This window comes from Bubalus kerabau, chromosome 23 (assembly GCF_029407905.1).
Source record: "Bubalus kerabau isolate K-KA32 ecotype Philippines breed swamp buffalo chromosome 23, PCC_UOA_SB_1v2, whole genome shotgun sequence".
NCBI classification, from domain to species: domain Eukaryota; kingdom Metazoa; phylum Chordata; class Mammalia; order Artiodactyla; family Bovidae; genus Bubalus; species Bubalus kerabau.
The window spans coordinates 11,809,835-11,824,689 of NC_073646.1; the positions used below are offsets into that span (position 1 = coordinate 11,809,835).

The 14,855-nt window shown below is 50.4% G+C and overlaps 1 protein-coding gene across 21 annotated transcripts in view; it reads left to right on the top strand.

Annotated features, from left to right (window-relative positions):
* Window positions 1-14,855, top strand: part of SNX29 (sorting nexin 29) — a 587,227-nt gene that overhangs the window by 128,583 nt on the left and 443,789 nt on the right. For all 21 annotated transcript variants that reach the window (XM_055561377.1, XM_055561386.1, XM_055561381.1 and 18 more), the window contains 2 exons: window positions 8,648-8,711; window positions 11,043-11,171. In XM_055561377.1, coding sequence (XP_055417352.1) covers window positions 8,648-8,711; window positions 11,043-11,171 — 193 coding nt within the window. The remainder of the gene's footprint in view (window positions 1-8,647; window positions 8,712-11,042; window positions 11,172-14,855) is intronic.

Below are 14,855 nucleotides of genomic sequence, written 5' to 3' on the forward strand. Positions count from 1 at the left end.
ACTAACCGCAGAGGGCCCGCGTAGGAGAAGGCTGTGATGGGGAGTGGGGGCAGGAGCTCCTGGGGACCTTCTCGTCTTTTCTGTAAAGGCCTGATGGTCAGTGGTTTAGGCCGTGCGGCCCCGCAGACTGCACGCCTATGGCTCAGTTCTGCCGCTGCGGCATGACCGCAGGACAGATGGGTTGAGAATGGACGGCAGGGCTGTGACCCAGGAAAACTGGTGCTGCGCCCGCCCTGTCCCATGAGGCCGGCCGTACCAGTGCCAGTTGTTTTTCCAGCTGAGGGAATGGAGAGGGAGAAGGGGCCCAGGAGACCGGTGGGATCTGGGGCTTGATTAGAAAACCTGTGTTCCTCCTGCTCTGCCTGTTTGCTGCCTTGAAGAGCTTAGTTTCCACAATGGACCAGTTTTCTGTCAGATTGGCCTTCAGGGTACAAAAGTTAAAAAAACAAAACTATCATTTCCTTAATCGACTTGTTCTTCGCTTGCACATTGAGATGGGCTGCTGTTGCTGCAAGATGGCGTAAATGTTTATTTCCATATTTATGCTGTTTTTATTGCTGCATTTCACATATTTAAATTACTCTTTTTGAACTTTATATTGATATATAGTAACAACAGAGATTTAAGTCTTGTTTCTTGCTCCTAAAATGGTTCCCTTCCCTGGCAATGTTTATGAACCAATTCGTCCTTTTTGCTTTCCAAGTGGCTCAGCAGTTAAAGAGTTTGCCTGCCAATACAGGAGATGCAGGTTTGATCTCTGGGTCAGGAAGATGCCCTGGAGAAGGAAATGGCAACCCACTCCAGTATTCTTGCCTGGACAATCCCATGGACAGAGGAGCCTGGTGGGCTACAGTCCAGGATGTCGCAAAGAGACACGACTGAGCGACTAAACAGCCATCCTTTCTGCAGTGATTCCAAATGCTTTTTAACCCAGACTGATTTCCCATGGTTAACCTTCTCCTGTGTTTTTGACTGGATTTGCTCTTCAGTTCTTCGAAGCCAAGCATGAAATCAATTTCTCAATAGATCATTCTTTGCCCTTCAGCCTTAGGAGGGAGAGCCCCTGACTCCACCGGGCTCTGCAGAGGCTGCAGTGCAGAAAGACTGCGCTGCTGTCCCTCGAAACGCGCGGTGGCAGGTAATAAAGACGAAAGGAATAACCACGGTAGAGACCAAACAGATCATGGGATGCGGGTGCCTGGAGAGGAGAGAACATTACAAGCTAGGCAGCACTTCTGCTGATGTGTGTGCCTGAGCTTGGAGAAAGTAGATTGTTTACATGATGTAGGGGAATCAGCCCCTTGGCGTTACCCATCCCAGAAAAGTCAGCAAAGTGAATGCATATAAAGCTGTGTGTGTGTGTGCTCATTTGCTCAGTTGTGTCTGACTCTTTGTGACCCCTTAGACTGTAGCCCACCAGGCTCCTCTGTCCATGCAGTTTTCCAGGCAAGAATACTGGAGTGGGTTGCCATTTCCTTCTCCAGAGGATCTTTCTGACCAGGGATTGAACCCGGGTCTCTTGTGTCTCCTGCATTGGCAGGTGGATTCTTTACCACTGCGCCACCTGGGATGCCCATGTCAAGTTGAAGCCTGTCAAAAGAGTGATTTTTTTGGGGGGGGAGGTGGGTGTAGGCTGGGAGAGGATACCAGCTCTCAGGCTGTTGCCTTTTTCACCATCACCAGGAGTGTTCTGTTTTGGTAACTTAGGGAAGACTAAGGGCACAATCTTTTTTGAAATATTTACAGTATCAGAGTCCTGCTGGACCTGTGTTTGTGTCCTCTGAAATTTAGATGTTGGTGCGGACACAGGACCTGTGTCTGGGGGTACACAGCATGCAGGACCAGGGAGGGAAGGGTTATGATGGGAGGATGTTGTGGCTCAACAGCAATGCTCATCCCCCTGCTCTGCGGCTTCTCTGTGGACCAGTTGTGGCCCCTGCAAAGTGCACCTGTGGCCAAGATGTCTCATTGCAGCTGGTCGTGGCTGTTCTTTGCCCAAAGGGCATTCGTGTTTTCTAGGTCCTCCTGGGAAACCCTTCCTCCTCCAGTTTTCTTCCCCCGCGGACTGCACACATGTCAGCCGCATGATCCCTAGTGGCGTGTTCGGGATCCCCGCATTGTCTTTGTTGTCAGTTGCTCAGTCTTGTCTGACTCTTTGCAACCGCATGGACTGTAGCCCATCAGGCTCCTCTATCCACGGGATTTGCCAGGCAGGAATACTGGAGTGGGTTGCCGTTTCCTGCGCCAGGGGATCTTCCCCATCCAGGGATCGAACTCGCATCTCCTACATTGGCAGGTGGATTCTTCACCACTGAGCCACCTGGATATGCCATGCCTAAAAGCCCAGCGCCCCGACCTCACTTCTGCGGTCCCCTCTATGTGACATCTCGCTCTCCAGGTCTGATTTCCCATGTTGCCTGTGCTGAGCTGGTTTGATGGCTCATAAAAGTCTATTATCTAGTCTGTTGCCCTAGGGCATAGACCACTTAAAAAAATTCCTTTTCATTTCCCAGGGTTGAGGTCCGCAGGAGCTCAGTGAACCCTGTAACTCCTGAACACGTGCCCAGCTGAGTCCAGCCGTGCTTGGGCAGCCGCTGCTGCCTTGTCCCCACCCTTGCCGTGGGAGGGGCGGGCGCTCACTTACGGTGATCAGTAACGTTTACTGGATGCCTTCTGTGTGCTGGGCAGTTGTTATAATGCTTGTGTGAGGTAATGACAGAAAAGATCCCATTTTTAGGTAAAGGAATCAATGCGCAGAGAGGGTGGGTACCTTGCTCAAGGTTACCCAGCTACCGAGGCAGAATTTGAACCTGGGACCTGACTCTAGAGATCGTGCTCTGAAAGCCAGGACCCTGAACCACCTCCTTGCAATGGCTGCGGTGTGGAGTGCCCCCAGGGAGCTTTAATTTACTCTTACATCCTGCAGGGAATTCCTCTTTTGTATTTCGAGGAGCTAGAAACCCCCTCCAGGTTACCCAGCAGTTTGATGGCTGAGCTGGGGCTTGAACACAGATCTCCCCAGCCCCAGGGTCTGGCGGTAGCAACCTTCCATGGGTTCTGCTCCTGTCGTTGGAATGGAAGCTATTGGAACCACCGCCCCTTCCACCTGACCTTCTTGCCCCTGGCAGGTCCCTGCTGAAGCCCTTCATCTCTCTCCAGCTGTTGGACCTGCGCAGGACAGTATCCACAATCTTTGTCCTTAGGGTTTGGAAGGTGACTTGGGGCCCTGCGGGCAGCTTGGCTTGTCCTACATGGGTCCCTGCTCTGTGTTCCTGAGCATCCTCATCAGGTGAGAAATGAAACGAGGCTTCAGCCCATGTGACATTAGATGAAGGCGTGCCCACCACGTGACAGCTGGTACCTTTGTTCTCCGTTTCAGTAGTGTTGTGCTCAGGTAGAAATCATCTCTCTGCATCACTTACTTCCCATAAACCTTGACCAAGTGCCTGGTGGGCCTTGCAGGTGGTAAAGAATGCACCTGCCAGGGCAGGAGATACGGGTTTAATCCCTGGGTTGGGAAGATCCCCTGGAGAAGGAAATGGCAGCCCACTCCAGTATTCTTGCCTGGACAATCCCATGGACAGAGGAGCCTGGTGGGCTACAGTCCAGGGGGTCGCAGAGAGTCAGACATGACTGAGTGGCTGAGCGTGCACAGACATGCACAAGCGCCTGGCGTGTAAGAGCTCTGGGGACCCCAGGTGCATGGCCTGCTGTGTGCCTTGAAGTTGTGAGGTGATTGCAAGAGGCAGAGGCAGTTAGCTGTTGCACACTCTGCAGCTTGCTGTGGGGTAGGGGAATCATGGTGGGCTTCTTGGTTGAGGTGTCTTTTTCATCCTGGTCTGAGTAGATGAGTTTCATCAGATCAGGATGAGGGGGTGGTGGTGAACATGAGGAAATCCATGAAACAACAATGCATTGGAATGTTATTCAGCCTTAAAAAGGAAGGTATTCCTACCACAGGTGACGACATGGATGAACCTGGAGGACATTAAGTTAAGTAAGATAAGCTGGATCCAGAAGGAGAAACACCGCGTAATTCCACTTATGTGAGGAATCTAATGGTCAAACTCTGAGACGCAGAGAGTGGAAGGGTGGTTGCCAGGGGCTGCGGCAGGAGGGAGTGGGGAGGTGCTCTGGGTGTCAGGCTTCAGGCCAGCCGCACGGGTCAGCTCCAGAGCCCTGGTGTGTGATGACCCTGTGCTCGGACATGGCCATTAACATCCGTGAGGAGGGAGATCTCGGGTGAAGCGTTCTCAGCACAGTGGAAAACTCCGTTGGGCTTGTGTCTTATTCAGGGAGAGGTGCTCACATTTGGGAGGAGGAACAAAATAGTGCAGCCCCATCACTGAAGAGCGTCCTTAGGGAGGCTGGCTCAGAGGCTGCTGGCCCAAGCGGATCGCTGGCCGCAGGTGAGGCCAGGTAAAGGGGTTGGTGACGCCAGGCGGGGGCGCGACACCCACATCTCAGCATAAGGATCGTGCCTGTGGGTGGCGAGCCGCTCCCTCTAGGAGAAGCCTGGCACAGGAGGGATCAAGGGCCCCGGAACCCGAGCCTTCTGCCCTGCTGGGTCCAGGGTGCCAGGCGCCCTGGCTGTGGGCGTGTCTGCACCAGGCACATGTGCCCTGCTAAGCTCTCATCCCACTTATATCCAGGGCACGTGTAAATCAGGCAAGCACATGGCACACTCAGCAGATCAGAAGGCTGGCGTGATCCCTTTGATCAAGAGATTTCAGCAGGGCTTGGTGGGGAGGGCGACGAGCGGGCGGAGCACAGAGGATGTTTAGAGCGGCGAAACTGTGACGATCCTGTCCTGGTGGATTCACGTCGTCGTACGGATATCCAGACCCAGGGAACGTGCAACCCACTGGCGAAGCTGACGTGGCGGTGGTGCCTGTGACCGTCAGTGTGGGTCCGTCATTTGTAACAAACGTCCGGCTCTGGTGGTGGGTGTCGGTAATGAGGGAGGCTGTGCGTGAGCAGGGGCTGCTGGTAGTTGGGGGGGCCTCTGTACCTTCCTCCTGACTTTGCCGTGAACCTCAAACTGCTTTATAAAATAGTTTGTGTAAAAAAAAAAAAAAAAAGATATCACTTCTTCTAACCTCATGTTGCAACGATGAACAACAACATATCTAGTCCTTTGCTTCTATAAGAAGTGTGGGGCAGCTGAGCCCTCCAGAAGAAGTCCTCATAAGAAGACTCAGATGTCACACAAGCCTTGGAGTGAAGGAGCAGCTTCCTGAGCCTGGGTCTCCAGCACCCGGCTGCAGCCTTGCCCCTGCTCTGGGTTTCTTGAAGATAAGAGCCAAAGAGATATCACTCAGCTGGTCTTCAGTGATGTATTAAGTCTTGATTTTTCCCCCCTCATGGCTATGGTGTCACGGAATTAGATTACCGGCTTGTTTTTAGTTTTACAGGTTCACCAGTGTTTTCAGTTACCATAAAAGTGTGAAATCTAGCGTCATGTCAAGTTCTTCTAAATCATTAGTGCTCTCTGCTGCCGCCTGTGAGAGGCAGTGTCTTTACCCAGCACCACCTTGCCTCATTTCTCCTCTGAAGGTTACAGTGCTCCAGGGAGGTGGAAAGGCGGGTGCTGTTCCCCCAGAGAAAGGCTCAGAGAGGCTAGACCCTGGTACAAGGCTGAGAACCAGGGCCCTCGTTACCTGGTCATGTTCAGCATGCAGTCAGACAGACTGTCTCCTCGTGGGCGCGTGTGACTGTGTGTGTCTGTCCTCCATTGAGAAATGCTCTGTTAAGGACACTCCTCCCTTAGGTGAGTTGAGAGCCCGGCTCTCTCCTTGGGAAGGGGTCTTGTAGCCAGCAGGCAGGCGCTCAGCAGATGCTTGTGCTGTTGATGTTCAGTTGCTCAGTCGTGTCCGACTCTGTGACCCCATGGACCGCAGCGCAACGGGCCTCCCAGCCCCTCAGTATCTTCTGAAGTTTGCCCAAGTTCACATCCACTGACTTGGTGATACTACCCAACCATCTCATCCTCTGCTGCCCTTTTCTCCTTTTGCCTTCCGTCTTCCCCAGCATCAGCGGCCCTGGTTGTGGACACAGCATACCACGTCCCAAGGGGCCGGGGTCTCCTCCCCTGCTGGTAGGACACCTTGGCTTCCATCCTGACTCTGACATGGAAAGGTGCATGGTTGCACAGCTTATTTCATGACATCTCAGGTTCTTCTGCCTTAATATCCCTGTGATATTTTGATGAAATAGTAGTTCTTAATCGCTGCAAGTGAGTGGTGGTGATTACCACTGGTTCCTGGGTCACATGCAGAGATTGGAATTGGACAAATTTGGATGCCAGCTGTGACTTGACATCTTCACTCTGAGCCTGGTTAAAGGCCTGTAGAAGGGACTGGGAGACCACTTCCTGGAGAGCGATTCTGTGACCAGCAAGACTGTGTACCGGGGCGCTTGCCTGGTGGGCACTGGAGTTGTCATCAAATCCTCAAGTCTCCAAGCTCCCTGAGGGCCGGGCCACATGGCCCTTCCTGGCTCACCCTGCCTGCCTTGTGTGGCCCGGCTCGCGCCTGCCCCAGGGCCTTTGCATGTGCCTTGTGCCACATGCATCCAGCAGCTCACTGGCTCCCTCTCTCCCCTGGGGCCCCCAGAGAGGCCTTCCCAGCACAGCCCACAAAATGACACCCTCCCCACCACCTGTCTTTGCACCCCACCTGGCTTTCCTCCCAGCGTGTCTCGTTGTCCCATCTGTTCCATGTTGGTTGGCGTGTCTCCCCTCCCAGGGAGGGGGCCCTGCCTCCTGCAGGCAGAGACTTTGGTTTTCTTTATGCCTTCTTTACCCACAGCACCAAGAGCAGCTCTTGGACCTTGTAGGTGCTCAGTAAGTTTGTGTCAACCCAGTGAATTTTGAATTTTCTTTGGCAACACCTTGGTTGATCCCAGGAGAGGGACACCTCAGACCCTCCTCCTCACCAGCACCTTAGATGGCCTGGTTTCTCACCATGTGACTCGCGGGTTTCACACCATCACAGGTGTGATGGGGAAGCCAGGCCTCGACCTCCTAGCTGTGTCTTTGTGATGCTGACGTGGCTGTTCTGGGTCAGAAAAGACAGGGGAGGGCCTATTTTTTGACCCAGAGGCTGAGCAGGAGCCCTCGTGATTCCTCATCCTTCCCTTCCTTCCTCTGAGACCTGGATGGTGGGCTTCCGCCCACTCTGTGGCCGCCTATGGACAGCGTGGGTCCTGGGACCCATTTCTTGCCTCAACGTCTTTGGGCCTCTTTCTGCCTAGGTATCCTGAGTATAATGGGACAGAGGGACCACCTATTTATCTTGTCCTCATCCTCCCCCATTTCTTCCTCCTTCCCAATTCATTTGTACCCCAACAACGTGGGGTAGTGTTTCTTAGGTGTGTGTAAAGGTGTAAACGAGATAACGGGCTTTGAACAGAGCTTGACAAGTAGAAGAGCTTGAATTTTAGCTAAAAAGAGATACCAACAAACCATACTTCTTTCCAAAAGAGGACTTGAAGCAGCATATTAAAACGGTTTAAAAAATAGAGTGAAACGGGTCATATGTAGATTGGCCCCAGGTGGAAAGACGGTTTGGTGGTGAGAGGGAGGTTAGGGCCTGTTGTGGTGGCCGCAGGGCCGAGTGGGTGCACTGGCTGTGTGACTTTGGCTGTGAGCTTCTTTGCAGCCAGTTCTAAGAGGATTGGTTAGGGGAAAAAAAATAAAACTGGCTTTCCGGGGGAAATTCACAAGTTCCTGGGCCTGAGATCTGAGTGTTGTAAACAGTCCACTGTGGGTGGACAGTGACAAGAGGTAAGCTTGCTGTAGGTGGAAAACTTGGATGCTCATTGAATTTAAAGGCGAGATTCTCTATCAGTGAATTGCTGTCCCACATTGAAGATGTCAGGAGAGCTGCTCCTGCAAGTAATTATCAACTGTGTGTTGGAGGGGCCCCTGTCCCTCTTCACAGTATATGGGAGTCAGCGCAAGAAGACCAGATCTCTCAGTAATCTGGAGTATGTCTGTGTCAGTATGGAGTCACCTGGGCTTCCCATGTGGCTCAGTGGTAAAGAATCTGCCTGCCGATGCAGGAGATGTGGGTTCTACCCCTGGGTCAGGAATATCCCCTGGATCAGAAAGATCCCCTGGGGGAAGAAATGGCAAACCATTCCAGTATACTTGACTGGAGAATCCCATGGACAGAGTAGCCTGGTGAGCTACAGTTCACGGGGTCACAAAGAGTTGGACATGACTGAACACGCAGGAGCATGAAGTCAGTTTCATGAAATCTGCTGTCTGACCGGTGGTTGATAACTGGCTCTAACTGGGAATAGATCAGTGTTCAAAGCAGACGCCGTCAGCTTAGTAGGGACTTGGAAAAACACTCAGAAGTCATCACTCTAACTTCCTTAGCGGCTGGTTAGCTGGTTATGTTCACCAAGGAAACGCCTCCACATTTATTCTCATCCTGCCCTGCCTTTGGATTCTGTGTGGTTAATAAGAGTGATTGACTGAGCCCACTGGATCTTCTAGACTGTATAGGAATTATTTTTGAAAGGGAAAAGGGAACTCGTCTAGACAAGTGGCCCTAAATAGCACATAATCCAGACCGGTGAGGGGCGGTGTAGCAGGCGGGATCTGCCGGTTAATTTGGACTTGGCTTTCTTCCCTTAGGTGACCTGCGACAAGCCATCGTGGCCATGATGAACAGGAAAGACGAGCTGGAGGAAGAGAACAGGTATCCAGCGCTGGGGCTGGAGGGGTCGCTGCTTCATGGAAATCCTACCTCTGGGGCAGAGAGAAGATCACCGTGAAGGAAGTTTTGCTTCAGGGGAAGAATTGTGACCAGTGATTTCTGATTTTTCGTTCTGAGATGTACTACTTTATTTTTCAACTTTTTATTTTATGTTGGAGTAGAACCAACTGACAGTGTTGTGATAGCTGCTGGTGAACAGCAAAGGGACTCAGCCGTATATATACATGTATCCATTCTGGGATGTACCACTTTAGTATATGTAACGTGGCTTGAGTGTTAATAGGGAATGAAACGATCATGCACTATCTTAGAACAAACTGAGAATTTGTAAAGCAGTCTTATTAATTTTTTAATTCTTTTTTTTAAAAAAAAATAGCCTTTGAGATATAATTCACATATCATATAATTCATAGATTATATAATTTAAATATCATATAAAACATAAAACTTATTTAAAGTATTCAGTGGTTTTCAGATATGTGCAACCATCTCACCACAGTCAATTTTAGAACATTTTCTTTGCCTCAAAATGAAGCTGCATCCTCACAGCTGTCAGCCTGAGCCCCCCTTAAGCAGTGGGTAACCTTTCATTGAGGTTCTGTCCACCACGTTCCAGGCACTAGCGTGCTTAACATTTTCTCGAATGGGGGATACCTAGAGTAAGACGGTGTATGGAGTCTTTCGATTTTCCCCAAAGCCCTGTTGCAGACACTGAGAGGCCAAAGGGTTTTATTCATTTTGATTCCCTGTTGAAACCAGGGCTGGATACCAGACAGCTGTTAGCTGTGTTGCCTCTGTCTAGCTGCCCAAGCGTGAACCGCTCCAGTGCCGGGACCTTGTCTGGGCTACAGGCTGGTCAGTGGAGGGATCTGCCTGCGGTTATCTGCAGAGCCTCTGTGAGCACACGTCTGCTGGCCTGGGGGTCAGGGAGTAGGTGTGTGTGTGTGTGCACACGTGTGTGCACGCTCATGCCGCCCTCTTATGCTTGCCCCTGAGCAGGAATTGTGTCCCTGAGGATGTGCATTCTGATTCTCCTTTTTAAAACTTGCTTTGGGCCCTGCTTGACAAGCTTCTCCCTCACCCTTTATGGAAACATACAAAAGCAAACAAACGTGATTTGGAAAAACAAGTGTTTTTAAAAAGGAATCCTCAGACAGTGTGATTTTTCCAGTGAAAGTAAATCTCAGGGACAGGCTGTGGACTTTGTAGGGTGCTTTGTCCTTTTTTCAGCTGGGGCCGTTATCTTAGAAAAAGCCGCAGGTTTTGTGTTACTTTGTAGAGAGCAATAGTCACTGTTGGGTCATTTCTTCTCCTTCCCATCAAGAGAAAAAGAAATCACACCCAGTTTGTGTTGGGGGGGTAGTTTCCAGGCCCCAAGAGGGAATTTTTTTCAAAACTTTCAAGGAGTGTTGAGACACGCCATGCTTGTTTTTGGAGTGGGGCTTCAGGGAGCAGTGGAGGTGGGGTGGTTCAGACACTGCTGCTTGTGGTCTGCTGTCTCATGGCAAGTGTCCTCTAGATTTAGGAGGCAGCCGCACCAAAGTTAGGAAATGTTTTCGGGAAATAGCCATTTGAGGTCCGTAGATGGTCACCAGAACCCTGCTTGGCTCAATTCTAGGTGGTAACTTGTGGTTATTTCTGGAAGAGCCGCTGGCTTCTCTGCTATTTAAGACCAAAGGTGACAGATATTCAAGCGAATGTGTTTGCAGGGTGAACATGCTCCAGATACAGTATAAAGCACGCTCATTGCAATGTCAGGTTATCCATCTCCGTAAGACAGTCTGTATGCTTGTTTAACCTGGAGGTGGCGACGGAGCAAGGGTGAAGGGCGTTTTGTGAGATTGTGGGCAAAGGAGAAATGAGACTCCTGTCATCCATCAGATAACTGGAGCCTGTCTTCTGTGTTTGTGGCTCAGGTGGTTTTTTTCGGCCTGTCCTGGCAGCCCTTCCTTTGTTAAATCTCATACGTAGTGTGGTTCGGCCGAGACGTCCCAGTTGAGCATGCACACCTCAGTGTGGGATGTCTGGGAGGGGGCATGCCTGGGATTGGCTCAACTCATTGCTTTCCCTTGGTTTAAACCACCAAACCCACAAGCTCTCAGAGCCAGGCCTCCGGTGGTTCCCCAGGGCTCATCCTAATTACGACGCAGAGACTGTTGAGCAGAGTTGGGTAGCTCCTCAAAGCAGTTTGTACGAGATGGACGTGAACTGCGGTTTCTGCAGAGCCTTGTGGAAGATGAATGAACTAGGACTTGACTCTGTGAACTCTGGGTTGGCAGCCTCTGAACAGGTGGGATCTCCTCCTCCTCCCAGGTCACTGCGGAACCTGCTTGACGGTGAGATGGAGCACTCGGCTGCGCTCCGCCAGGAGGTCGACACCTTGAAGCGGAAGGTGGCCGAACAGGAGGAGCGGCACGTCACGAAGGTCCAGGCGCTGGCGAGGTAGGGGGCGGAGGGGTTGGGGGAGGCACTGGCCAGCCCCCAAGCACACCTTTCATCAGTACTTACTAATTTAAAGTGACCAATGGAAATAATACTTAGATAGCTGAAATTTTAATATTAAATATTGAGTAAGTTTTAAATAGTATACATGCACATGGTTCAAAATACAGAAGTCACGAATGGTTAAACTCTGCAATTGCCAGCTCACCCCTGGAGGGTGGCCAGCATCACCTCCTAGAGATGCCCCTGTGTACTCGAGCAGATGCGAACATTCAGATACATGAACTTTCTCATCTCCCTCCTCTCCTGTCTTTCTTCCTTGATACAAATGGTCCCATATCCTGCACCCTCCTCCCTCCACAGCTTAGAGACCGTCCTGCATCCTGCGCTGGGTACACAGACCTGCCGTCTTTCTAACGGCTCCTGATACCCCACCGTCCACCAACCCCAGGACTCATTTGGCCGAGGTGCCAGCAGCCAGGCGTCTGAGTCATTTCTAGCCCTTTGCTACTTCTCATAATCTTCGCAGTTGTCATTGTGTCCTCGTATGAGTGTATTTGCCAGAAAAGTTCCTGGAAGTGGAATTGCTGGGTCAAAGCACTGTGTTTTTCTTTTATTATTATTTGTTTAACTTATTTGGCTGCTCCGGGTCTTAGTTGTGGCATAGGATCTTTGATCTTAGTTGTGGTGTGTGAACTCTTAGTTGCTGTCTGTGGGGTCTAGTTCCCTGCCCAGGGACTGAACCTGGGCCCCCTGCATTGGGAGTGTGGAGTCTTAGCCACTGGAGCACCAGGGAAGTCCCCACAGTGCTTTCTGAGTTGGATAAGGGTCGTGAACCTGCCTTTAACGAGGGCTGGGTGTCCCCCAGCACAGCCCTGCCTCTGGCGGATCCAGCTTTGCGGGTCTTTGATAAAATCAGAGGTGAAAGCAGTGCTGGTGAAATAGTTTTCATTTCCCTGATTCAGAGTATGGTTGAACGTCTTCATAGTTGAGTCATCTTATTTTCTTTTCCATGACTTTGTTTATATCTAATTAAAGAAAAGTATAAAGCAACACCCCCCCCCCCAACCCCCAAGGTCCAACTGCCATAATGAGATTTTACTGAATTTGTCACATGCAAACACATTTTTATGGGCTCTGCGTGAAACCTCCAGCCCGTCACTTCCTAGGCTGTGTCCTTCTACCATAGTAAAGGCTTCACAGTCACCGTTTTTATGTGCCTGGATGTGGCATTTCATTGAGCCAATGCACCATATGAAATAACCACTTCAGATTGCTGGACATTTGAGTTGTTCCAGTTTTTCCCCCATTTTATGTAAGATAAGCACTTCAACTGGTTGTTCTTTTGTTGCTGTTCAGTCACTCAGTTATGTGTGACTTTGTGCGACCCCATGGACTGTAGCACGCCAGGCTTCCCTGTCCTTCACTATCTCCCAAAGTTTGCTGAACTCCACGGAGTCGATGATGTCATCCAGCCGTCTCATTCTCTATTATCACCTTTTCCTCCTGCCTTCAATCTTCCCCAGCATCAGGGTCTTTTCCAGTGAGTCGGCTCTCTGCATCAGGTGGCCCACGTATTGGAGCTTCAGCTTCAGCCCTTCCGATGAATATTCAGGGTTGATTTCCTTTAGGATTGGCTTGGCCTGATCCCCTTGCAGGCCAGGGGACTCTCAAGAGTCTTCTCCAACACCATGGTTCAAAAGCATCAATTCTTTGGCGCTCAGCCTTGTTTATGGTCCAAGTTTCACATCTTTACATGACTATTGGAAAAACCATAGCTTTGACTATACAGATTCTTTAAGACTACTTTAAAAGTAGACCTGGAGATGCATCTGTCTTGTTGGGGGTGGGGTGGGGGAGCCCAGGGTTACGGAAGCTCGACCGTGGCAGCTTTACCATCCCCGTGCCATCAGCTGTTGTGAGTGACATGAATGTAATTGTTATGTATATGTAACGGGAAGTTGGCAGCGTGATCTCATATTTATGTATTTTTTGGCTGTGCTGGGTCCTCACTGTGGCGTGTAGGCTGAGTAGTGTGGCACACGGGCTTAGTTGCTCCACAACTGCATCCCCTGCCTTGGAAGGCAGTTTCTTAACCACTGGACCACCGGGAAGTCCCCCTGTGTTTAATTTCAATTTGAACTTCTCTCCTGCATTCACGTTTGAAAGTGACACATCCCGAGCATCAGAAACAAGTCCCAGGTGCCTGATACGGCATTTTCTCAGCTGGCCCCCGTCTTACCTGGCCATGCCAGGGTTCCGTCATGTGATTGTGTTCTATGTTCTCAATAAAGACTGTAGTCTGTGGAGACCCGGGTTCTGAATCATTGAAGACAGACAGACTTCCATCCTCTATTATTTTTTATTGTGTCAGGAGCCAGCTCAGCCTCGAGTTGCTGCTCCATGGCTTGCAAATTGGGTGTTGGGTCTGAACCGCTTCACTTCCACAGGCGTGCATTTCTTCGTTTATGAAATGGATGGGATGGTCTTATCCCCCGAGAGGGCCCACTGAGGAAAGGGTGTGAAGGTCCATAAGGCAGCAGCGAGTGATTGGAGTGTGTTTTACAGTAAATGTTTTGAGTATATGATAATTTGGGGATAAATTTTCTTTAGCCCATGAATGAAATAGAAAAAGCTAACTTCTTAACCACGCTATTCTGTAATCTGGTTTCCCCAGGTAAACAGTGGGGTGGCTGAGAGTTTGGGCTTCCCTGGTGGCTCAGGGGTAAGGAATCCGCCTGCAAGTGCAGGAGACGTGGGTTTGATCCCTGATTCAGGAAGATCCCCTGGAGAAGAAAATGGCAAACCCACCCCAGTATTCTTACCTGGGAAATCCCATGGACAGAGGAGCCTGGTGGGCTACAGTCCCTGGGGTCACAAAGGAGTGAACACAACTTGAGTGACTAAACAGACAGCTGAAGGTTTAAGTGCCTGAAAGTCTGCAGTTCACAGGTAGAAGGAACTTGGGTAAAGCGGGCAAACGCTTCAGGAGAAAACGGCACGAAAGCGGACACAGCAGCGGGACGTTTTTTGAAAGACTCGACTGCTGACATTGCAGACGGGCTCCTGCCAGCTGTCAGAAGTTTCTCCTTGCTTCTGGCCGCAGGAGGAGAGGCTGTCCGTGTTGTCAGGGTCCCCGTGGTCAGCTGGGGTGCTGTCATCCATGGGTCACAGGCAGGGTGTGCAGGGTCAGGGCTGGGGCGGGGCCCACACGGCTGCACCAGGGCAGCCCTGTTCCAGGTCCCCGTGTGTCCAGGTGGCAGGTTTCATAATGCAGGTAGTTTAGCCTAGTGGTTGGTGGTACTGATTCTGGCATTGGATCCTAGGGGTCCATTCATGGCTTTGCTGCTTATTAGCTGTGTGACCTTGAGCAAGTTACTTAACTATCTCTGTTTCCTTGGCTATAAAATGAAGAGAACTCTACCTCATGGAGTAGTTAGATGATAAAATGAGAGACCATATATCAGCTCCATGAATGGGCTTCATAAATGCTCAAACACATTACTTATTATTATCATTTTTCTCTAAGATAGTAATTGTATTATTACTAAGAAACCTTGCCTAATCAAAAGTTGTATTTTAACAGCAGTGGTGCAGAAAGAATTAAGAGTTAGGCTATTTCAGACACAGGACAATGAAATTATTTTTGCTGTATTGCTGAGAAGCGTGCTCGGGTGTGTGTGT